This window comes from Seriola dumerili, unplaced genomic scaffold (genome assembly GCF_002260705.1).
Source record: "Seriola dumerili isolate Sdu_G_001 unplaced genomic scaffold, Sdu_1.0 BDQW01001449.1, whole genome shotgun sequence".
NCBI lineage: Eukaryota > Metazoa > Chordata > Actinopteri > Carangiformes > Carangidae > Seriola > Seriola dumerili.
The window spans coordinates 246676-272422 of record NW_019175704.1 but is presented as its reverse complement, the minus strand read 5'-3'; the positions used below and the strand labels follow the sequence as shown (position 1 = coordinate 272422).

Genomic DNA, 25747 nt, shown 5'->3' with positions numbered 1-25747 from the left:
CTAAAAGCAATCAAAATGTTTTCTATGCATCAAATGTGTTTATCAGTCAAGTTAGGCTCAATGTCTTGTAATGTGGGCAAAGAGCATGGAAATTTAAAATGATTTTGGAAAAACACTTTATTCATTTTTAAGAAATAAAAACTCCCCTGACACGCTAAAAAAAGCCTCAAACTTTTGTTAGCTTTATTTTTAAATGTCACCTTTTGATTTTTGTGCTTGAACAAATTTTAAGTAAATATAAATGTTTTTTCAATATTGTTTTGTGAAGAGCTGCTTAAAATGTCCTTGTTTGCCCTGCAATGGAATGTAATTTTATTTAATATGATTACATGTTTNCGTTACATCAGGAAAGGGGTGAAAATGAGCGTGTTCATCCGGGTGTTGCGTTTACATCAATGCCGATCGAAGCCAGAGCCGCATCTACTGCAGTCATTCCTTTATTTTCGATCCCTAGCAAGCAGTCTGCAGCAAAGAGCCACTTTTAGCCTGAGCTACATTGTTGACTGACATGATGCATTTTGCCTTCACCTGTATCTTTACTCGTTTTATGTTTATTGGTGGTTGGTGTACCACCTGGTGGTAGCAACCTTTGGTTGAAGTGTGGAACCTTCCGGATTCATAATCAAGCACACACACAAATACTCACACATGCATAACTTTGTGNAACACTTTATTCATTTTTAAGAAATAAAAACTCCCCTGACACGCTAAAAAAAGCCTCAAACTTTTGTTAGCTTTATTTTTAAATGTCACCTTTTGATGTTTGTGCTTGAACAAATTTTAAGTAAATATAAATGTTTTTCAATATTGTTTTGTGAAGAGCTGCTTAAAATATCCTTGTTTGCCCTGCAATGGAATGTAATTTTATTTAATATGATTACATGTTTTCCTAGGGATACCAGAATCCACCTCAGGCCAGAACCACACCAGCACAACAAGCAAGAAATTGGTAAGTCATGCACATGACTATACCCCATTCCCATATAGGTTCAAATTAGGGTCCTACTGATTTTGAGCTTGTAAAATGATGTTCACAGGTAATTCTGAAGTTGGTAATTGTAAATCAACCTTTTGTAAACCTGTAAAATAAATTTGCATTAGAAACAATTGTGCTTGTGGCAAGGAGATATATGTTTGTGTTAAAAAATTGTGTGATTAAAATCTGAAAAAATGATATCAGTGCTGAGGTTTCACAAAGACACTGTGAAAGATGAAGTGCTTTTGTTAATATTTGTATAAATAAAGAGCAGAAAACAGCGCTCATATTTCCCACACTGTGACACTGAAGTAACAAGTACAAATTTTGACCATGTTTTTACATGTGAATCTGATTCGACAATGACAATCCAATCACACAGTCCAACTTTTAAAATTTTTTCCAGGATTCCTGTTAACAGTACCTTTTTTATGGAGGTTTTTTTTCCTATCTTTATTCAAGAGTGTGGTATATCAATTTGAGGGCATGATTTATTGATTTCACGTTCAAATTTTGTAACATTGTCTCTCAAAATCCTGCCCTCATACTCAATAGCCTCTGCTTGCGCCTCTGCTTGCACTCAGGTATATAGTTGCTTGCACAGATTTCCCGCGCTCAAGCTTCAGGTCTTCCGCTCGCGCTCAGGTTGCTTCTGTGCATTCGCAAAACTTCTTCTCTGCTCTTGGATTTTTTGTGCAAGAACCCTGTCAAAATTCCCCAACCAATAGAAGGCCGGATATCGTGTTGACGAATCAAATTATCCCTGCCCCCTTGCGGGTGTGTTCGGTGTACTTCTTAGAGCATCGCGTACAGGAGGGTACTCTTTAACCGGGATCATCCACTCCCACCCTAGGGCTTTATTAAATGTGATTCCCTTGATTTCTTTAAGACTTTTGGAATAAAATAACAGTTAATTAATACACGAGTGCCCATACTTTTCATGGCATTGTACATTGATGAATAAATTAAACAATTTCAACATAAGAATAATAAGAAAAGTTAAAAAAAAAAAAAGAAGTGCCTGAATACTTTCTAAATGCATTGTATGTCTAACTGACATCTGTTAGTATTCTTTCCTAACAGGTGCTTCCCACTGGGGAGTTTCTCTAGGATGAGGTGTAATGTATACTATGTTCACTTGTATTCATGCATGATAACTCGTTTTGGTAGAAAAATTTTAAAATGTCATTAAATGCACATTTACAGTGACCTCTTTTTGTATAGTGTATGTTTGCATGATGAGTTTAATTTATTCTTTCTGAATAAACATCTTTTCTAAATTATAACACTGAGTCTAACATTTCAACATTAACAATGTTATTATCTATCTTAATATTTATCTTTATTTTAAATCATCTCTGACTGGATATTTATGACATTGTACATGGAGAAATGGTAGTTCCGGTTCCCTTTATTCCATCTCAACAAAACAAAATATACTGTAAATCAGTGAATAAATAATATGTCATAAAAATATTTTTAATGGTGGAGTCTCATCTTGTTATACAACCCTGTGTCAAATGATAAATACATGGACCTTATAACCTTTCTTTCACTTATTTAGTATATATTGTGCATTATGACATATTCCTTATTATTACCAGCTGTAAGAGATGAGTTGGCTGTTCCAGTGACTGTACAGGACAAATGAAGATAACTGTCAACTGAGTATAGGCTACATGTAGGAAATATCACTTTTGCTGTAAACAGCAAACTGACTGAGAGATTACAATAAACTCAATGTTAAGAAATGACACCAGTTATTTCCCCATTACAGTAATAATAGAGCTTCATTGTTTTGCCAGTCCAGTCAGAGAGACTGAGAAGAAATGACACCAAGTTGAAGTTATGAATATAAATAATGTTATAATAAACTTTTGGCCCTATAAGCCGCCCCCCTCGCTCTGCCTATGGTGTGACCCAGGTCACATGGAGTCAAGAGCCTGCAGGTAAGATTTCTGGAAACATGCACAAATCCTCACATTTTTAATTGCAAGCAGGAGACTGGACACTTTACTGTGACTCCACTTCCATATGTTGATGTCACAAGCAACTTGCCATGCAGTGAAAGTAGCAGTATCATTATTTGAACTGCATGTTGAAGGTCAGTATGACAATAGCAACAGTAGAAACTTCATGTAGATCTGACAACAACTTGAGAACAGGATTCTTGAACCTAGTGTGTAGAGGCCCATAACGTTTCAGGTTGTTTGATCAAATCACTGCATCAAGTGTTTTACTGACAAACAGTAAAAGTAATGGTGTCGACCTGAGAAATCACCAGATGTAGTATTGTGATGAAGTTTAAAGCTGCAGTATCTGATTGCTTCACAGTGTAAGGCCTTTTGTTCTCTTGTGATAATCACATATCTGTGTCACATGATCTGGGTCTCTTTTGGCCCTAATCCTGCTCATGACCATTCATTACAGATTTTTTGTTCATCTCGGACAAACTAAAAAAAGATGAAAGAAATTGAAAGAATAATTATGGTAAGCTTTGCATTGTTGAAATGCAAGGAGGATCTGCCAGTATCAAAAGACAGAATCAAGAGACTGAAGATGTGAATCTCGCACCATCAAAATTTAATTACACAATTCTAAAACATTTTGGCATTTTCTTAGCAAATCACTGCACCTTCGATAAAATGAAAATAATGTTTGATTATAAATAACCACAACATACATGTACAGTTCTATAACTGCAACAATTAGTCATTTAATTGAATAGTAGAGAATTAGATAGAGAATAGTTCTGTTTTGATAATGAAACGATCATTTGTCATTTTTGGAAACAAAAATGCCAAATATTTGCTGTTTCTAGCTGGCAGATGTGAGGATTTGATGCTTTTCTTTGTCACACACTGTAGGAAACTAAATATGTTTGGATTTTGAACAGTTGTTCTAACAATCATTTGAAGATGTACCTTGGTCAGTGGGAAATTATGAGGAGTAGTAGTTTTAGCCCTGAGATCTTGCACATGGAAAAATAATCACTCTGAAAATCACATATTGAACCTTTTTTTTTTAAAACAGCCTGGATTCCTTAAGCCACAAGATGGTGCTATCAGTCTTTACAAGACCTCTTTCCCCTTCATCATATATCAAAATATGCTTTCTTGATTGGTCAGATAATCTATGGCTCAACTCCTAAAATTCTCTGTTTGTTTATGTAGTCATTGCATTTCTCAGTTATCTTATATAGAACATATTCATGATGAAATATGGCAAATACACATCTGCTCAAACCACTGATTTTAACTACAATGATATCCTGCATCTCACTGGTTATTTCTGTGTTCTTTGAAACAGATGTGTGTTTGAAAGAGCAGTGAAAATGACTGGTAGTAAACAGCCTATAACAACTGCTGCGACACTTCTCCCTCAGTTTTTTTCCGCAGCCTGTCACTTGCAGATTTTGCTGAAGTAAAAGATGACTGTGTGCCGAAAGTATGCGGTTGACTGTTTTCAGGCTGTGGCCCTCATCATCCTCTGAGAGAGGCTTGGAGGGTCTCGCCCACATTAATCACCCTCAGCACAGCTTGTTAGGCTGAGATCGAGGGGAACCACTGGCAGCTGATGGGGGGAAGAAGCAGCTCTGCTATAATGGCTGACACAAAACAAGATAAACCCTGAGAGGGTATCTAAAGAAAAACAACACTTCTTTTTGTTCAGACGCCTTCTTGTTCAGATAATTCTGTCAGTTGCAATCACAGAAGTAGCTTTTGGGGTGTCAGAAAGCAGGCTTCCCTGATGTGTTACAAAGAACAGGAAATTAACATGCTTGAAATGTTATCTCTGCTCTTTCCTATGCAATCTCTGCACTAGTTAAATATGACATCTGCATCTTATCTGATTCAGTCAGTAAACAAACAGAGACTGAAAGTGTCTCTCCCCAAACTAAAAATCAGATATAACTATCATCTATTAACATGAAAGCGATCATAACTGTGAAATGAAGTGATTTTTCAGCCCAGTGAAGTTATTTTCCTGCTTCTATTACGTCCCTCTGGATTTTCTCTGAGTCACACGGACCTCGCCCAAAACAACTCACCAAGAACAACAATGACCTAGTGTGTGATGCCATTCTTTCACGCTTGTGAGGCCTGCTGATGATCACATGTTGTCAAACCTGTGTGAGGTCACTGTTCGACCTCTGAACCATCATTAATGTCAGAGCAGCAGCTGGCAGCCTGTGTGGTGTTACTGTATAAGCAGATTTGGGAGGAACTTAAGCTGTGTCAGTTTTTGAGTGAGTTTCCTTGGCTCTGGTTCGACGGCAGTCAGTTTATGTTGTATAAAACCAATGCTGACCATTTGGAAAAAGATCTATTAACACTTTGCTAATTTTTCTCCACAGATAATCCAATATTCTCATGCAGGATACAAGGCAAGTGGTTTCTTCTGGTTTAATGTGATTTTTGGCACCTTTACTTCGGATGAGCTCAAAGAGATCACACAGTGCTTTAACATTTAACCACTGAAGTCATTTTTTTTTAAGCAAATATGCCAAAAATTCACTGGGTGCAGCTTCTCAACTATGAATATTTACTTATTATTCTTTTATAATAGACTGAACATCTTTGGGATTTTGACTGTTGGTCAAACAAATCATGGAATTTGAGAATGCCAACTTGTGTTGAATATTGAATATTGTGACATTTTCTGACTAATTAATTGAGAAAACAATCCGCTGATTAATAAATAACGAAAAATAAATCATTAGCTGAAGCCATACTTACAATATCCATAACCACTCTATGACTTTTGTTATCGTGTAAACCAGTGGTTAAACTGACTAATGCATCATCCTCATTTTATGATAATCTAATTAAAACACATCACTGACTAAATGCAGTCATTATTACACATGGGCTCTCCCTTCCACCTTCACAATAAGAGATTAAGAGGTTTTAAGCTTTCAGGGCAAACATTATTGTGTCAGTAGGTTAATTACCAAAATCTATCAAATTCAATCTCTGCAGCTAAAACCACAGGAGATACTTAATCTATACAACCATGTGTTTGTCCTTGACCCCAGCCAGTGACATGACAGCCTCTGAAACAGGAAATGATAAACATTCAGTCTAATCTCCAGGTTCTGTGGCTTTGGTTCAGATCCAGGGAATTAAAAAGCCTGAACTTTTTGAATTCCTTTATAGAGTAAACTTAAGTGCTGATGAGCCTGAGGGCATTACTTTAAACACACACACTCACATACACACACACACAAACGGACGCACACACATTGTGCATATGACAAAGCATTCCCAGACCCTGAAGTGCCTTAATGGAACAATTAAAGTCATAAAAAGTGCCCAGAGTACAAGAGCATGAAATTGTTCCTCTTTTCAATGTTATCAGAGTCACACAGAGTTCAAATCTGAGAGGAAACAAAACAAGACTTGGTCACTGACTGAGCCGTGTTGCAGCAGTTACTGACACGCCAAAATCTACACGCATGTTCCTCCAGAGACAGCGGAGTGGAGGAGACACGTGAGTCAAGTGAGTTTTGCAAACAAACACACAAACAAAGAAACCAACTACTTTTTGTGCCTGGTTCAGTTTCCTGTTTCCACGAGTCAGGAACCAGTGAGGGCATGCTGTGGAGAGGAGTGAGCCAAGAGTCTCTGTTAAATGAGTATACAGTGAGTTGCTGTTGGCCGGAGTCGGGGCAGAATAGATGAGTGTGTGTGTAACCCCCACAGTGATCGCCTCACTCCTCAGCAGTGCTCTGCTTGAGCTTTTACCTCCCTCTGCTCTCAGGCCTTAGCCCTCTACCCCGGCTTAGCATGACGGCTCGTCTCTGGAGCTCTGATGGGTGTGTGGACTGTTGGCTATTGGCAGGCCTTTCTGAGCAGAAACACACACACACACACACACACTTGCACACACTCACGTGCACAACACACTGTGTCCTCAAGCACAACATGCCCCGGAGTTTCTTTACCTCCTCCAAATCTTCAACTTTCCGCTCTCCCTTTATCATTGCCTCTTTGGAAACTAGGTCAGTGTCAGTTCATACCATTAGCTTCTGCTCCAAGTGTATGACTTAGTGAGCATGTGCGTGTGTGTTGCGTGTATGTGTGCATGTTCATGTTCAGTTAGAAGCCATGCTTATCTGCCACTTGGCTTAAGAACTTCCTTGAAAATGTTTGTTTTCATGCTCTGTGTCGGTGGATTGGAAGCAAGTCTGCATTTGTGTGTGTGTGTGTGTGTGTGTGTGTGTGTGTGTGACACGGTGATGATGAGGGGGTGGGGGATTCCAGGATTCTTGCACGAGGCAGCAGACAGATGTGGGAGACTTGAATCAAAACTTTTCTATTGGCCAACTTCAAAAGGCGACTTTCCCTCCAGTGTTGGTCTCTTCTGGTTCTCCATTCCTCTGCCGTTCCCTCATGCTTTGGCCAGCAGCTCACACGTCTCCCCTGGATTTCAAGCTGAGGCTGAGATCAAAACTTGGATTCTAGCAAACACCAGGAGGGATGATTCAGTGAATCTTTGTCATGCTGGACGTGATCCTGGAGACCCTGGGCCTCTTCAGCAGCTCAAAAAAACATATCAAATATTGTTTTATCACCTACATCATGACTTTTCACAAATTTATGAAAATTGCTTATAAACATGATTTTGAACTGATGACATGTTGCTACAGAGATGTATGCATTATATTTCTTTGAGGTCTTCGAGACACCGGCTGTAAAACATGGTGGATTTTCATATATATTTGAGTGCTGTTAACTGAACTTTTTAAACAGCACACCCTCCTCCCAAATCCCAAAGAAGTCTATTTGGATTTCTGTTATTGGAGTTTTGTTGTTCATCAGAGGGAGTTTGATTCCTCTGGGGTCTAACTGACCCTAAACAACACTATGCAGGATAACATATTGTACATTTGTTTGTCTGTGAATCCCTTTTTGGCAAACAAATGAAATATATTTCTTCATGCATAGCCCATATTACATATAATACTGAAAAGCCAAAAGAAAGTGTGACAATTTCTGTATTTCATATCTCCTACTTCAAATGTGCAAGTTCTTTGATCTACCATTTCATTCAGACTTAAATCTCAACAACTATAAGTCGCCATGAAAGTTTGTATAGACATTCATGGTTCCCAGAAGACGAATCCTCCAGACTTTCAGTTGGCTGTCACTTTTCATATAGAGTCATCAGCAGGTCAAAGTTTTCACAGTTTCCAGTGAGATATCTCAACATCTTTTTGATGAATTGGCATAGAATTTGGTGCAGCCATTCATTTTCCCCGAAGGATGAACTGTAACAATTTGTTATTATAATACATGTAATTTGTTGGTGATCTTACTGGTCACCTTGTACCGTTATCTGGCCAAATAGCTTTCTCTGTCATCCTCCTCAACTCCTCCTCTGTTACCCCTTTGGTAAGGTAAGGTATCACTTTAACACTGGTGTGGCGTGCACAGTAGTATATTTCTCTGTGTGTCTATTTGCATGGAGTGTGTTTATGGGTTTCTACATCTGCACTGAGTGTCTCTTACAGATGGTGGCGGCAAACCCCTGGCGAGAAAACTCAACAGGGAATGTTTTCCATCCCTAAGATGGTCAGATTTGTGTGGGGGGACAATGACTCGTGGGCGGCTAGACCAGCCAGGACGGATGGCTCAAGCCAAAAATACTATCCACTGTGCCCCACAGGGGACAGACCCTGAATAAATCTGTGTATTCAGACACAGGGTGTGGACGAAATAACATGAACACCTTACAATCTATTCAAACTACACCCTCAAGTCAAGGCAAGTTAAATCAACACCATGTGTATGAAAGTATATGATGAACTTCAAAAGGTTAATTGCATTCATTGCAGGGTAGTAGTATTTCAAAGGGGCATTACCTCATCAGTGGGCGTCATTAAAGCAATAGTTCCTTTTGGGAAGTACATTCATTTGCCTTGTTGCTGAGAATTAGACGAGAAGATCGATACCACTCTCATTATTGTCTGTTAAATCTTAAGTTATAAGAGATGGTTTGCTTAGCTCAAGGAAAGAGGGGGAAACAGCTAGCCTGGTCATTTCAAAAGTTTAAAAAATGATCAGCCTACACCACCTCTACAGCCAAGTTTAACTGTGTGTGAAAGGGTTATAATAGCGGGCACAGCTACTCTACGTTCCTTTGCTCCAAATCGAAAAATTACAACAACTCTGACTTGATGGTGAGAGATGATGCAAACCTTTTGCCAACCACGATTACAGCTCACTATGGTGAATGGAGGAACACAAATACAGTGATTACACAGCAGTAGTATCTTTTTGAGTAATGAGAGAAGGCAAAACAGGAAGTTACCGGAATGTTATACTGGTTCTATAAGTCACAGCCCACTGTTGCTGTATTACAAAGTAAAAGAAAAAAGAATGTGCAGTAACTGCCAAGAATAGATTTAAAGCCCAATCTGCAGTGGTGATTCCAACAGGGGACATCCAGCACCGAGCTACAAATAAAAACCCATGCCATAGGTAAAGTCAAGGACATAATCCCAGTGAAACAACAACTTGTCATTTCTACACACTGGTGTTTTTATGGATTAACCAACCAAGATATAAATTGTTAATTAGGGAGTTGTAGAGAGATAACTAGATGGAGTTTGTTAGCTTTGGACAGAGCCAGGCTAGCTGTTCCCCCTTTTCACAGTCTTTTTAAAGCTAAGCTAAGATAACTGGCTACCTGGCTGTAGCTCTATATTTAACAGACAGACAAGCAAGTAATATTGATTCTCTCATTTAACTCTCAACAAGAATGCAGATAAGTGTATTTCCAAATTTCCAAGCTAAAATCCCTTCATGTGTATGAAACTCCCACACACCCAAACTGTATGTGCACACACTCCTGGATGTTTATACTAGCAGATTCAAAAGTGTTTATTACTCCCATGAACACAATCTCTCAACAGGGATAACATTTAGGATGCGAGGGGCTTTCTCACTACGTTTCATAGACAGTGTTCTGATGCAATGTCCTGTTTTCTCAAGCAGGAATGACGTCTGAGGTTCAGTGTAGCCGAAAAACATCCAGGGTCAGTATACCAGCTATTAGACTGAGACATTCAGAGATGACTAATACTGTCAACCCTGTGTTGCTCCCCTCCTCCTCCTCCTCATAGCTGTTGCATTCTCCTCATGAAAAGGACCTATTACAACTTTTTTATGACCTCAAAAATTCTATTCTGCTCTTCTGGGTAAACAGTTTCTAAGAGAAAATAAGTTCATGCGGCTCCTAGGTACGCAGGAAAATGATCCATATGGCGGCAAAAAGGGATTCCTCTGAGTTATTTTGTGCTTATGTTAGATTTTGTGCTGTAGCAGTGCACTGTATATGTGTAGTGTATTATAGTGAAGTAGACCATATGTGATAATAGACGGCCAAGCCCAAACAGTTGATATAATTCCATCATTACATTATAGTCAAGACAAAAACGCAAAGGAGGCCAAACTCCAGAATCACAAGTAACCTTATTACACACACACACACACACAGTGTGTGTGTGTGTGTGTATGTGTGTGTATGTGTGTGAGAAAAAGTGAGAGAGCATAGGGAGGAGATGGGGAGACTCATTTCTGCTGCAGCTCATTTTCTTGAAATATTTCACATGAATATTGGCAGCAGTTGTGCTGCAGAAGACAAAAGGAAATGAACCGTGGCTGCTGCAGCCAAAGACAACACACAGTGTGAGAAAGTCTCGCTACAGTTACTGCTCACAGCACAGCGAGAGACAATCTCAATTTAAGCTATTAGAAACTGCCTTGGGATATATGAAACACGTGAAAATGAGTTGGTGAAGGAATATTTGTGATGTAGCCCAGGGGGGAAAATTAACTTCCGTCACGGTGAACGTTAAAGCGAGAAACAGGTAAACTTATAGAACATGAGTTGTGTTATTATTAAATCACAATAACTTGGTTGTCTGAGGGATATTTCTTTTTGTAGTGAACTCCTCCACGGAAACAGACTATGCTCTAAGAAAAAATGTTTATCTAACCTCTGTTTCAGTCTTACTATTTCAGGCTTTTTAGTTCAGCCATTTCAGGCCAGAGGAGTAAACATTCCCTAAAATGAAACCCACGCTCAGCTACTAACAGTGAGGAGATTAACTGAGGAAAGGATGGGGTGAGACGCAGAGGTGGGTGGGTGTCTGGGTGGGTGGGTGTGTGGGGAGGTGGGAAGGTGGTGTCTTACTGTAAATGACAGCTCCTCTGTGTCGAGGAAGAGCAGAGGGCAACCCTACACTGCTTGGCATCGGCTTTCCTCCACTCTACCATGATTTGAAGCTTCTCCAGAAACAATCCTGCAACACACTCAGCTCTGACGTCACTCCGACAGTGGTTTGTGTGTGTGTGTGTGTGTGTGTGTGAGTGTGTGAGAGAGAGAGAGAGTGTTGTGTTTGGGTATACAAGTATCTGTTTGCTTGTCTTAAGTGGAGATGTCTGGTATCCACAGCCGTCAAATAAATGTTATGGGATAAAAAGAACTGCATTTCTCTCTGAATGTAATGTTGAAGGAGACTAAATAGCATAAAATAAATTCTCAGGAAATACCTGAAAACTGTGTTTAAAGGAATAGTTCAAGATTTTGTGAAACCCTCTTATTTGCTTTCTGTCAAGAGTTAGATGAGAACATTGCTACCACTCTGATGTCTGTACAGTAAATATGGTCAGTTTAGCTCAAACATTAATAAACGGAGGAAATCATCAAGGATGGATCAATTCAAAGATCTAAAAAAAAAACTGACCATCATCACCTCTAAAGATCATCATGTTTGTCTCCTGCTGTAGCTTCATATTTAATGGACAGATGTTGAGCGTCCATCTTCTTGTCTAACTTTCAACAAGAGAGTAAATAACTGTATTTGTAACCTGCTGATGAGGTAATGCCCTGTGATATACTGTATAATTACCTTTTGTAGTTTATAATATTAAACTTTCATTACAATCAGTGTTGATTCAATACTTACTAAACTGCATCACATTATAGGGTGTTCGTGTTATTTGGTATATGCATGTATATGCATGCATTCAGATGTATTGGCTGCTGGCTGACATGAATGTGGCATCTTTTCATCTAACTCACAGCAAGTACAGTTCTTGGGTGAAGGTACCTGATGTCCAGCATCAAGAGTTTCTGGGTTTCGGAGCCAGTGAGCTGTCTCTGACTCCAACCAACACACCCCAAACCACTCTGCGCTCTAGCACTTCTATTCACCGTCATCTCAGTTCTTCACACCCAGGTCACTCTTATGTTTCAGAGGTTGATCTCAGCTGCACCCAGAGAGAGAGTCGAGGCTCCAACACGACCGGGGAGAGGCCGTCTTACTGTCAGAACGATCCTCTCCAATCAACAGTGGCCACTTCTGCCCTCTCTCATTCCTCTACTCCAGACCTTTTATTCTCTCCCCTGGACCTTTGTCTCTTCTTCCAACATCCCTCGCTACTCATGCATACCATTTACACTAAGTGATGTTCTTATCTTACGAGTCCAATAGTAAGATCATTTTCAGTTCTCATTTACACTTATATAACTAAACTTACCTGCCGGTATGTCCATTATTATATTGCTTCCATGATTATGGAGCTAATGGAAATGAGTCCAAAAGGTCCAAAATAATGTTTCAGTTATAAGATAATAATAATGAGAGAGCAAAAGACAGGAAATGGATTTTTACAGAGAAGGTGACCTGGCTGTGCCTGTGATAATAAATTACATCACTAGGATTGGGTCAATGAAAATCTGAAAAATTGTGTGGAAAAAAAAGCGCTTGTCCAATAGGTCATTCTGTTTGAAGCTGCACTTGATGTCCAGTTGCTGTATGTAACGATGGAAGGTGGAGGTAGTTTGCTCTGACAGAGTAATGCACAGCAGTAGTTTGACATGAATCTTGAATCAATCTTGTTTTACATACATATATATATAGTTTCTGATGGAGCTTCTTCATAATATGGATCTGTGAATAACAAAGATGAGGCTGCCAAGATATTTGTAATTTTCTATGACAGTGGGGAATGAGGTATGATATAGTCAATTAAAAACAGGCTGAAATACATGCATCCTGTTATTGTTTATATTAACATTAAAGTGATTCAACTGATGAGAGAGGTCAGGAGAGACTTTAGTGTTAATAAAATGAGCATTTGGATCATATTAGTAAAGTACTGTGTCATCAACATATAAAAATCTGGAATATTTACATCCAACAGTGAGGTCACTAACATGTAAAAGTAAAAGTAGAGCAGCTGTGCAGATGAAACTAGGAGCCTGCAGCGCTAAAAACTGTCTGAATCATGACGTGGAGGTGTGGAAGCAGAGCTCTTTAAATTCTCATATGAAAGCATAAGCATTTCAGATTACCTACGAAAGGTCATGGGCATATTAAAGGGAATTTACAAAGGGAGTAAAATGGATAAACTTATGAAACTGAAGATGGGGCAGCCTCCAATATTTTGATGAAGTGGTTGGGCTGCAGTAACCCAAACAGGACATAACTAAAGTAAAAATAAAGAAACTTTGTAAGGACACTGATCAGAGAACGTTGAATTGGATGGAGATTATTAAGAGCAAACCTGTAGGATTGCACTGTGGTTGCACTCTGGGTGCTGCCTGACAGTTGGTTGTCTTGAGGCAGACAAAGACTCTTGGCAGTCTGCTCTGGAGTAAACGTGGTCTTGTCAGCAGTGATGGAGAGGCCTTGCAGAGGGCAGGACTTTCCAGGGGAAAAGAAGCAGCGCAATATTGTTGAGACTAGGTTTGAGGTGGTGGGCAGACATCCAACTGGCGATGTCAGCAAGGCTAGTGGAGATGTGTGCCTCAACCTGAGCGTCTGAGGATGGAAAAAAAAGTTGTGGAAGTCAAATTAATGATATATATACTATCCTGTACACAAGATGAAATACGACAAAAGAGCGGGAAGCCTGTCAGAGCAGGCTAGGCAGGTCACCAGCATTTTCATTGCAGAGGAGGTGAAAAAATGGGCTGAAGGTTGAATTGGGTGCAGTGGTGCAATGTTTTGTCTCAACCTTGCACTGGCAAAGTGCTGTAGTGATCATATTTCATGTAACTATTGTCTTGATAAAAAAAAGTCCAGACCAACACATAATCTACGAATAAGTGCCGGTTTAGGCCGTCTTTGGACGTATATGGAGAATGTGGATAACAACAAAAAGAAAGACAGAAGGGAAAGAAGCTGATAAAGGAATCTAGTGTAGTGGAATATACAGTGTCAGGGGGTTTCTCTTGGTTTTAGCATAGCCTGCTTGAGAGAGGAGCCAGGCTGACTATATTTGCTGGGTGTGGTCGCAGACATGAATCAGTGTGTGAAAACTATCACTGCACCGGACAAAATTCCTCAAAACATGCAGGATACACAGTGTAAATATTTACAGGACATAATTCAATATAGAGTGAAGGGGAATAAAAGGCTTTTTATTTATTAGTTACTGGGACAAAATTGAGATTTGTGAAGTAAAGTGTCTATTTAGAAGTCACTGACTGAAAATGTGGGAAGCCCTTAATGCAAATCACTATGGTTACTTTGTGATTAAGCTCAATTGCTTTAAACTACATTTTGGTACAAGAAGTTTTAATGGTTTATAGATCAGCAACGTTTTGATTCGCAGATGATCTAGAAGCCCTTTAGCAGTTGTTAAGGGGCAGCGGGGAATCTGGACCTTTCCGGGGGAAAATCCTAATAAATTAATTGACAGGCTTCCGACACATATAACTCATTATTACCAAATAAAAAGATTAGAAAATATCCAAAATAATTTTTCAAAACGTGACTATGCATTAGTAAATTCATTAACACTGATAAAGTTAGAATTTATAAACCCTTTGCTGTATAATGCGTGCCTTGTAAGTAAATGGTACATGCCACGTTTTATAAGAGTGAACAGGTGCATTTTTTTAAAATAAAAAAAAAATATATATTTTAGGTTTGACTATATTAGCCCCTGTCTTCTTCTCCCAAGCTTTTCTGGGTTGGCTATAATATTATTATAACAGTTAAAGGACTAAACTAAAGGTCCAGAGCATAACTTGAGCATTTTTGCACTCAAGCTTTTGTATCGCGAGAGCAGGAAGAAGAAAGGGGGAAAAAAAGTTTTGGGTAAAGTTGAGTAGAGCAGGGATGAGGAAAAAGCTCTGCAGTGAGAGAGAGACTCAGTGAGTTTTGCCATTCTCATCCTCTGGAATGCATCAGCTCCTCTGACTTATCTGTGCAAAATCAACACACAACTGGATGCGCACCAGCAGAGTCCAAAAGTTACAATGCGCATTTATTTATAGCAGCTCAGCGAAAGGTTTGAGTGACTTTTCTTCTTCTCCGCAGTTTTTCTTCTAAACGTTTATTCAGCAATACCTGCCAGTAAAAGTGAAGCAGTCCTCTGTCGGGTCTGAGGCGAATCTCCTGTTCGGGAGACAAGGTAAAGTAACGACTCATTCGTGCGCACTTTTTTTTTTTGCACATTATCATTTTAACGCCGCATGCTTTTGCGACTCTGAGCTGAATCATTTTCTAACTTAATAATTGTAGAAATCATGTCACAGCAGCTACTTCTCAGAGTTGTTTTTCTTTTGTGCGCAGCATCTCCTGCACTCTGCGTCTTTTCCAAATGTTTTTTTTTAAATTGTTTTGCAGCTTTGACTCCACTGCAGAGGTCGACGGGGCTGGGAAACTAGTTAAGGTGACTTTTATTCTACCGAGCACTGGAGTTGTACATATGAGAGTGGATATGCCGGACAGTAAGAGTGGAGGACGGCTGCTGCAGTTGGCCGTGGCTCTGGTGGCCTTGCTGTCGCTCTGCGCCGAGCTTGGAGACGCTGCAGAGGTGGTGGACACCGGGGACAGCGAGCTGGTGACCAAGCAGACCGACTCCAGAGCCAGCAGGGCTAAGAGGCGGGGAGGGACAGACGTCCTCAGAGGGTAATGTGACTATGATAATCCCTGTTCGTCCAAATTAGGAACACTTTTCTATTTTTTTTCTTTTCTTTTCTTTTCTTTTCTTTCTTTTCTTTTCCTTTCTTTTCTTTTCTTTTCTTTTCTTTCTGCCAATGTTCACCCCTACTTTTACTTTAAGTGAGCATCTTTCTGCGTGTGTTTTATTTTGGCTGGGAGCAGGTGTCTGTTCTTCTCACGTTTAACTCGCTGGTCCTACACGATCACTGAAGGTCAGAAAACACTTGTGTGTGTGTTTTTAATAAGGCAGACTGAGACCCATGAATGACATTGTCTATGATGGGAAGTTTGGAGCAAAGTTTAGTAATTAAATACTGGCAAGAATATCACATTCCTGCTGACTGCAATAATAAATTACATCCAAACAAAGGAGGCCATTGGTCGTGTGTGGCTGTGGCGGAGAGAGAGAGAGACACAGAGAGTGAGAAACAGAGAGAGAGAGAGAGAGAGAGAGACTGACTAACAGCCTAATCCTCTTTCTGGCCAAAAACACCACACCCCAGTTGTGGATAAATCACATCTGCAGCTGTACACAGTGGGTCACTGCTGGAGAGGTTGTGTGTGTGCTTGTGTGTATGTGAAAAAGAGAGAGAGAGAGGAGGAGAGAGAGAGAGCAGGGAAAGAGAGACAGACAGAAGGAAAGCAAGAAAAGAAAAGAAAAGAACGAATGTCTGTGTCCAGTGATGACAGCAAACAGCTGATGAAGGTCACACAGTAGACAGCTCAATGAGCATTCTCCACAGGCATTTTTATTTGACATGCTTTAAGTTAATTTATCAGAACATCTGGGTTCACAGGCAGGAAGTGCATACAGGCTGCATACTGTGTCATGCTGACTTACCACTATAAGAATGTTTCAGATATCCATCAGGCTTCATTATTCACCTCATGGATCTGTTTGGAGTTGCACCTTATAATATAGACACTGACCCCCGGGTCGACACAGGCCCAGTAAATTTCGACTTGTCACAGTCCTGTAGGTGACAGGATTGCCCAAGAATCCACTTCCATGTCAGATGAAATATTTTTCATCATGAAATTCCTTGAAACACCTTGTGCAGGGATATTTTCCTCACCAAGGGTATTTTGTATTGGGAAGTGCCAAATGCTACATGCCAGGCCGCGCCCGACATTAGCACGAGAACCATAGGCATGTGCTTCTGATCCTGGGGGTCGGGATCCCCACAGCAGGTCATAAGATTGATGTGAGTGATCATTAGATAATTGCATGGGTAAGAAATACTGTAATACCCCATAATTTGTCTTTAAAGTTTTTTTCTGGTGGAATACGTTATAGGTTTACCTATTGGGTTTAGGTTAACCCTAACCTGTGAAAATATAATTTTGGTATTTTGGGATGGCCTTTGTGTTCGCTAATCCTACAAATTTTACTGGAACTTTTGGGGGTGAATTTTGGTCCTTTGCCTGGACAACTGGGGTCAGGCCGCAAATCACCATCCTGCTGAAGTGTCCTTGAGCAACGTGCCCTTATTCCTGTTGCCTCTGATAAAGTATTCTGCAGAGAGAGTCAAAAAACTGAAGATTTCTTCCTACAGTGTGTGGGTCAGTAATCAATGAGAATAAAGAGCAACTGAGGGTCTAAGGACAGAGGGTGTTGTTTGATGTATATCATCATGTAGCCACAAAGACAAACCTGTGATCGGGGTCTGTAAAAACAAAATGGACTTGAGAGTGATCTGAATTGTGTGACATGGACTGACCTTTTGATGCCGCATCTTCCACAGACCAAATGTGTGTGGCTCAAGGAACAATGCGTACTGCTGCCCAGGCTGGAAGACTCTGACTGGAGGAAACCAGTGCATTGTCCGTGAGTATCACCTCCATTATTCCACAAGTGCTCCAGTAGGTTGTAAATTCAGGTCGGGTAGAACTTCATCATCATCACAAGCAGTAGGTTTCAGAGTCCAGCACCCCGTTTTTATTTGGGCCATTCAGTCCCAGAGTATTATACATCTTGGATTAGAGCTGAGAGGATTAGTCGATTATTTGATAAGTCCAGGGAAAGAAAAAAAAACAGCAAAATATTTTGATAATCGTTTATATCCATTTTTAAGCAAAAATACCAAACCTCTGATGGAGCCAGCTTCACTCAGTGTGAGCATTTCCTGTCTTATGTTGTAGTGAACTAAATGTCTTTGGGTTTTGGACCATTGGTTGAATACACAAAGCTATGTGAAGATTCAATGAACAAATAATTGGCAGATTACTGTAATAGATAATGAAGATAATCATTAGTTCTAGCCCCCTGATGTGCAAAGTGAATGCATGTTACATTATCTGAAATTCCCTGCTTTGTTGGAAAATGATCCAACAAGAATGTGCAATTAATTTGTAAATGATTTCATCTTCTTTCTTGAACATTGTCAAATGAATGGGAGGAATAAAATACACTGTTATTGTATGTAAGTTTACTTTATTGCACTTGAGTCTGTTGGATGAAACCAACTGATCACTGCAACTTTCAGATAGTGAATGGACACTGATAATACTGACAGCTAACACTCTCAGAAGTCTTGTTGCATCCAGATCGTTCAGAGTTTGAACAGGTGAAAAAGGAAGCTAACAATTACAGTTTCAGTAATTATTAAATTGGTGTAATATAAATAACCCTAAAGACCTCAGTGTATACGCAAAAAATAATGCAAATATTACCTAATGCAAAATATTAAAAACTAGTAGATGCTTTCAAGATGTGTAAAAACATTTTTTCTAATTTTGTTACTTGTCCATTTGCCTAATTAATGAGACTAATCTATTGGATTTTACTCAGGTATAAATGGCCACTTAGTTGTTTAAAGGTGTTGCATCACCTAGTAATTTTACATTAGCAATTGCTCAGTGTGGCTAATGGTGATGATGAGCCAATTACATGACCTAAAACAAGTGGGAATTGGTCAATAATTGTCATGCATTTAGTCTGGTATTCTGTCAGTGGTTTCTTTTCTTTTACTCCCCCTTGCTCTCTCGCTTTCTCGCTTTCCCTCAGTAGACAGGAAGGTCTGAGAAGCTGTAGAGTTGTGTGATTGCAGTCTGGCTGGTCAGCTGGCAGGATGCCTGTCGCGGCTCTAATGACATTGTTTAGCAGTGGGGTTCAGGGAGTAGGGGTCAGTGGCTGGACTCTACCTGATGGGAGCTGGGGGCAGGGGACCATGCCAACAACAGTCTGTGGGAAAGAGAAAAACTGAACGAAAACAGCCATGTAGCACCAACTGAAAACACCAACTGATACACATTTATGGCAACAAAGCTCAAAGAAGAAAATAGCTCAGGCACCATTGCCAAGTGGGCCTCTATAACTTAACCATGATGATGGTTACAAGGAGGATTTGGCCATATTTGGACTGTGGTCTGTTTCAGTTTTGAAATATTATAGATGAGAGGTCAGTATGAGGTTTAGATCATGGCCTAAATTGCACCAAATGAAATTCTAACCTGAAATTCAAAACCTGCAGCGGACAGGCTGACAAGCAGCAGATACATAACATGAATTTTCTCTCATGCACAATCATGACAGATCCTGGGACCATAAACCGAGCACTGGACTTTTATTTCATCTTGCACCTGACTGAGGAGGTTTTTTATGTTGTTTGACTGAGTGTCATGTTCCTCTTTGCAGCGATCTGCCGGAGTACATGTGGAGATGGTTTCTGCTCCAGACCCAACATGTGCACCTGTCCCAACGGCCAGATTGCCCCATCCTGTGGATCCAAGTCAGGTTGTTCAGCACCTCCCCTTTCACACCATGATACGCAGTGAACTCCTTTGAAGCTTGCTGTCATCAGCTTGATGGGTTTATAGAGATTCATACGTACATAGAAAGGGGTAGGTGGGTGGGTGGGGGGGTTGCTAGTACTTAGCCGAACAGATAAACACTTTCATGGTATGATTTAATGGTATGATTTATGTAAATAGGAGTGTATGTCAAACCTAAGTGTTTTTTGGAAAGCACAGCCTAGATCACACCCCTGTCTGTGCATTTCTTTTAATGAAGGAGCTGTAAGACAAACATTTCACCATACAGTATAACGACAAGCAGTGACAGAAAATATGCTGCCTTGTCATGTCTTTCCCTCTGTAGGATTAAAATTAAAGAGATCGTATTTGGCTCAGATTTTTTGAGTGCCATTTGAATCTTTTTTCTTAAGTTTTCTTCTCCTCATCATGAGTAATGAGCACTAACTAGCATGGTCCGAAAATATGAGATACTAAGCCAAAGAATCTCCTGAAAACATCCCTTGAAACTGCCTCAAGATTGCAACAATTGATATATGGTGCAATCACGTTCTGGCAGATAGCGGCCAATCTCGTGGGTTGTTGTGTGTGTTTGGTGTGTGTGTTCTTTGGAAGACATCCATAGTCAACATCTCCTCCATGTTACTCTCTCGCAGCTCACAGCACTTCAACCTAGTGCGCTCATTTGTTTGAAAACCATAAATTTCTAGGAAATTATATCTGAGTGTGACTTTCAAGAAACATGTTTCAAAGTGCATTTTGTTTATGTTGTAAATCTAATCTGCAGTGTATATTTGTCTGCTCTGAAATTAACTCCAACATTGCTCTGTGTGTATGTCTGTGTTTGTGTGTTTGCATTGTTTTGCCCACAGTCCAGCACTGTAATATTCGCTGTATGAACGGGGGAACATGTGCTGAGGACCACTGCCAGTGTCAGAAAGGCTACATTGGAAACCACTGTGGTCAACGTAAGGATCATCCTGAAAAAACCACAAGACACACTTCAACTTTATCAGCATATTTTAACATCAGTTTAGATAAAGATATGCTATTAAACCTGTATTTCCTACCATTTTTCCTTTTAACGATGTCTTTAGTGCTAGTTAGCAAATGTTAGCACACACTATAGTAAAACAGTGAACATTAACATAAAAACTGGATATGCTAAACAAAAGCATGTTAACATTATCGCTGTGTGCATATTCACATTCTAATGTTAGCATTTGGCAGCCATGCTGTAGCCAAGTACAGCTAGCATGAGCATAACTGCTAGCATGGTTGCGGACTCTTACTCTTGTTGTAGCTTTGGTTCCTGTTCATAACAATACTTAACTTGCTCGTTATCATGGCCATGGGGCAAAACAGCCAAGCAGTCAAATGGTCAGATACCCAAAACCCCCAGGTTAGTCAAACTGAGCAATATGTTAAAGATATTCTATAAGACCTATATTTCCTAACATTTTTCCTTTTAAGAATGTGTTATTGTAATTAGCAAATGTTAGCACACACTACAGTAAAATGGTGAACATTAACATAAACATTAGACATGCTAAACAAAAGCATGTTAACATTATCACTGTGTGCGATTCTCATCCTAGTGTTAGCATTTAGCAACCGTGCTGTGCCCAAGAACAGTTTTACAGAGCTTCTAGTATGCCTGCGGACTAACTTCCTCATCCAACTTTGACCTTGTGTACTTAGTTGTGTGTGCACTGTGCACTGCATTTTGGATGTGCTTACTTTTGGTTTGACCTCCAAATACATTGGTTTAGATAACCTCAACTGCTTGTCTGTGACTGCTGGTTTCTTGCCCTATTTGACTTCTTTTTAGGGATGTCATCGTGTTCCCAGATCTCTGTAATTAATTTAGTGACTGCAATATTATCATAACCAACAGAAATTATGGCAAAAACTACAAACTTAAGACCCAATTTGTTTAAACCAGAAATGTCCTTTAAATTCCTCCTAAGTCACAGTAGTGTCAACATGTAATTGTTTGTTGTTCTCTCTTTTCCTCTCCAGCGGTTTGTGAAAATGGCTGTCTCAATGGAGGAAGGTGTGTGGCTCCCAACAGATGTGTGTGCACCTACGGCTTCACCGGCGCCCAGTGTGAGAGAGGTAATGAGCACCACACTGCAGGACTCAGCATTTCTCTCACTCATCTTACATCACACTGTCTCTGTGCTCTACATTCATTGCTCACTGCTGCTGAAGTGTGTTTTCAAAGCCACACGTGCTGATTTTGTGAAAACGTGACTCGATGTTGAATGGCGGTTGTTTTTTGTGACTGAAGACAATTCCTGCTTAGTCATGCCACCAGCTCCAGGAATGCGGTTTGTTGTGGAACATTTGCATGTGAAGCTTGAGCTCAGAAATGACCATTATTTTCCACATCTGCTCTCAAACGACGCTCTGGGGAATGTAATGTCTTTCTAAATGTGTGCTGTTTGTTAACTGAAGACCTCCCAACCTCCTGTGGTTGCTCTCTGGCACATGTGAGCAAAGGCTCCAAAATATACAAGCACACGCAAACTGAGGGCGGCCTGCACTGTGTTTGTGAGCGAAGTGTGCGTGTGCGTATGCAGGCATGTGTTTTGTGTATGTGCCGGGCAGTGATGACCTGTAGAGGTCAACGTGGTGACCTTGTAAAGCTAATATTTAGATTGGCAGCAGAGCTCCTAATTAGCATCTTCCTTTTTAACAAGGTCATGATTCAGGGGCTTGTCAGTAGGGTCTGGCTGATGATTGGTCCTTTGGTTTACTTTAGTGTCTTTAACCTTGCAACTAATATGACACTATCTGGTTGCCTGGTGGGTTGGAACCAGCCTTATCTACTGAAGCCCTATTCTACATGTTGTCACTTTGGTTTCCAGTCTTTCCTGTGGAAGTTTGGCTAAATGGTTTATAAGACTGTTGTGGAATTCAAATTAAGCTTTTTCTTCTTTTTTTTTTCTTTTTTTTTGTAGCATACACCATCTTCTAGATGTTCATACTTGCCGGGGAATACAAGGAATCTCAGAAACACTGCTGTTGTGTCTTGTGTAATAATTTCTGATGGAGGAATGATGTATGGGCAAGGAGTTTGACCACATCTGGTTTTAAAACGTTGATTTGCCACATAAAGTGACAAGCATGCAAACTGGCCACTCGCTGTCTGCTGATTTATGAATGGTAGTTTCTTGTCTGCTATAGTAGCAGTATGAAACTTTTTGCATACTTTTTGGTGAGTTCGTGTAGTGTGTGTGTGTGTGTGTTGTCTGTGTGTCTGGGAACAGCTGCTTGGAAACCTACTTCCATCTTCATTCATTCATGTTAACACAATATACTGTGCTGAACTGAGGTGAGGTGTCACAGTTGCGACCATACCTCCAGTTTCCAGTTTATTCATTGTGTTTCTGGTTTCTGTGTAGCCTGTGCTCCCCTGTGTGTGTGTGTGTATGTGTGTGTGTGTGTGTGTGTGTGTGTGTGTGTGTATGTGTGTTGTGGGCGTGGCGCTTCTCTCTCGCTCTCGCTCTTTCTCCCCTGGCTCCCTGATTGCTGATCAGCCTCCACACCTGCAATCGATCTACTCATGAACCCAGCAGTATATCATCATCGGTTCGCCAGATCGTTGCTTCAGCCAGTTTGGATCGTCACATGCCCGCCTGTTTTTGTGCTCGTGTCCCTGCCTGCCGATCAGTCATCCATACATGCTCATGGCCCTGCTTTCAACCCCACTCAGTCCTGCTTCGCCAGCCTCCAGCTTCCCTCAACCTTCTTCCCTTGCCTGCCTGCTTCTCTGCTCGTGTCTGTGTCTGCCGGTCAGTCATCCAGCCGTGCCTTCATCCCAACTCAGTCCTGCTTCACCAGCCTCCAAATCTCTGCTAGACATGCCTGAACTGGGCAGTGCAAGATGTTAATATTACTGTATAGTGCTGAATATAATAGTATAATATATACAGTATGGTCCTTAGTTGATTGACAGACAATTAGTTTTGATGATTGATTAGTCTTTTAGGTAATTTATTTAGCAAAAAATCTGTTTGTATCATTGTTAATTAAATATCTTTGGGTTTTGGATTGTTGGTTGGAGAAAAAAGGCTGTTTGAAGATGTCATGTTAGGTTTTGGGAACTTGAATAGTTTATTGGTTTATTGATCCAAACAGCTGTCAAGAGATTGATCAATCATGGAAATAATCAGTGCTTGCCCTCCTATGAATTCATCAGTTATTTGGTCCTTCATCTTGAAGAGGCAGAGAAAGTAGGCCAATGGATACAGTGGCGTTTTGGGTTAAGTTACTTTCACTGGAATTTCCTTGGCTGGGATCCATCACTTCTCAGGGGAAAGCCATTGTGCTCTCATACAAACACAACCACATGCATAAAGTACGTGTGTACACACATCCATGTGCACACGCACAACCCCACACTGTTTTTAATGCTGTTTACAGAACCGTGCCCCATAATGTCTTGATCCTATCACATTAGGAAGAACACGAGGTTTTCCACAAACATGTGATCTGACCAGGGGAGAAGTAGCTGCACTCTGGACCCATGCCTTTTCTTGATTGGGGAAATATCCTGGTGCTATCAAGGCCCAACATGAACACATCACTACTGCAGAGTTGTGTGACTTTGAGCTATATGCTGCCAAAGTGAGTGGCGATCTCCTGACCAGTGGTCCCACCACCAGGCACAGCTGACTGCAGTAAAAATGCAGCTTGGTACATCAACGTGTTCTTTGTTGGTTACAAATGTGATTTAGGTTGGAATGTGGGATTGGTGAGATCCAGCCACACCGCTGCTGATTGCATGCAGGGCTCTTCGCTCCTGCTGCAGAGTCGTTTAGCTACGGAGTAATAAAGACGAGCTTTCGGTATGACGCCATTGAGTTCACTTGGGATGGTGGTGAAAGACTGGCCTGAAACGTGGCAACACGTGAGTTACACAGTCAATAAGTCAGCAGCCAGAGCACAACTGGGAAGTTGGTCAGTCAGCTGAGGGGCTCTCTTGTCTCTTAATGCCTCACTGACTTTCTCCTATCAGGCTCTGTTCTAGCCCAGTGCAAACCTCAGTAGATAGATAACCAAGTGTGTGCCTCTGTGTGTGTCTGAGTGTGTGCTCAACTTTTTAGTCTTGGGAGGATGGAGAAATCTCCTGACGGGCCTATAGGGAACGACCCACCCAGATATAAGACCCCATAACACATGCATGGAAACGCACATATGCATACGCGGATGCATGTGCACAAATTACACATATGTTAAGGCATGTACAGTAAGGATGCTGTGAGCACCATTTGCAAAGGGAAGATTGAGAAAGGGTGGATATGGAAAAGGTGGACAAAATTTTTCTTCGTGTGTACAAACGTTTTGGAGTTAATCCAGGAAACTCTTTTGACCCACTTCCCGGCGGGCTTCCCTCCTGTTCACACCGAGGCTGTTGTTGCACATAAACTCGCTGGTCATTGAGGAAGCCAGCATTTCTATTGTGTTCCCAAAGTAACTGCACAGACATGAAATCGCTTGCTAATGAGGGTCAAAACCATCTATCCATTCCTGTATTGATATACTGTTGCATCTATTATAATATTCAAACGTGTTTCTGAAAGTAGGGCAGTAAAACAAAAACAAGAGCAACGATTTTGCAAGTTTTGGTCTGTTTTGAGATCATCTCTGGCTAGACTGTGGATGAGGGGTGGCTGAGATTCTGTGTGCACATGTGTGTGTGTGTGCGTGTGCGCGCATGTGTGTGTGTGTGCATGCATGTGTGTGTGTGTGTGTGCATTTGTGTGCGAACACGTGCGATTGCTCCCAGATGCACAGGACATGGGTGGATCCCCCAGCTGTATGCAGTTCACAGGGAGACAGTAAGATGACGAATGAAATGACACCACTTTCACCCTACAGCTGTCCGCCTCTCCCTGTTTACCTCAGCTGACTGTTTAAGTGCTGTGCTTGTATTTGCTTCATTTCATGCTCAGGTCTTTGTGTTTTTAGTGCTTGCTCCCCTCCACAAACAGCCGTAATAAGCAGGTATTATGTCAGATGGATTACGAGAGGCAGTC

The 25747-nt window shown here is 40.7% G+C and overlaps 1 protein-coding gene across 1 annotated transcript in view; it reads left to right on the top strand.

Moving 5' to 3' along the window:
- Window positions 1-15173: 15173 nt before the first annotated feature.
- fbn1 (fibrillin 1) overlaps window positions 15174-25747 on the top strand; it is a 59887-nt gene continuing 49313 nt past the window's right edge. The window contains exons 1-6 of the mRNA XM_022768331.1: window positions 15174-15414; window positions 15630-15914; window positions 17693-17775; window positions 19585-19683; window positions 20573-20668; window positions 21723-21818. Coding sequence (XP_022624052.1) covers window positions 15712-15914; window positions 17693-17775; window positions 19585-19683; window positions 20573-20668; window positions 21723-21818 — 577 coding nt within the window. The 5' untranslated portion in view covers window positions 15174-15414; window positions 15630-15711. The remainder of the gene's footprint in view (window positions 15415-15629; window positions 15915-17692; window positions 17776-19584; window positions 19684-20572; window positions 20669-21722; window positions 21819-25747) is intronic.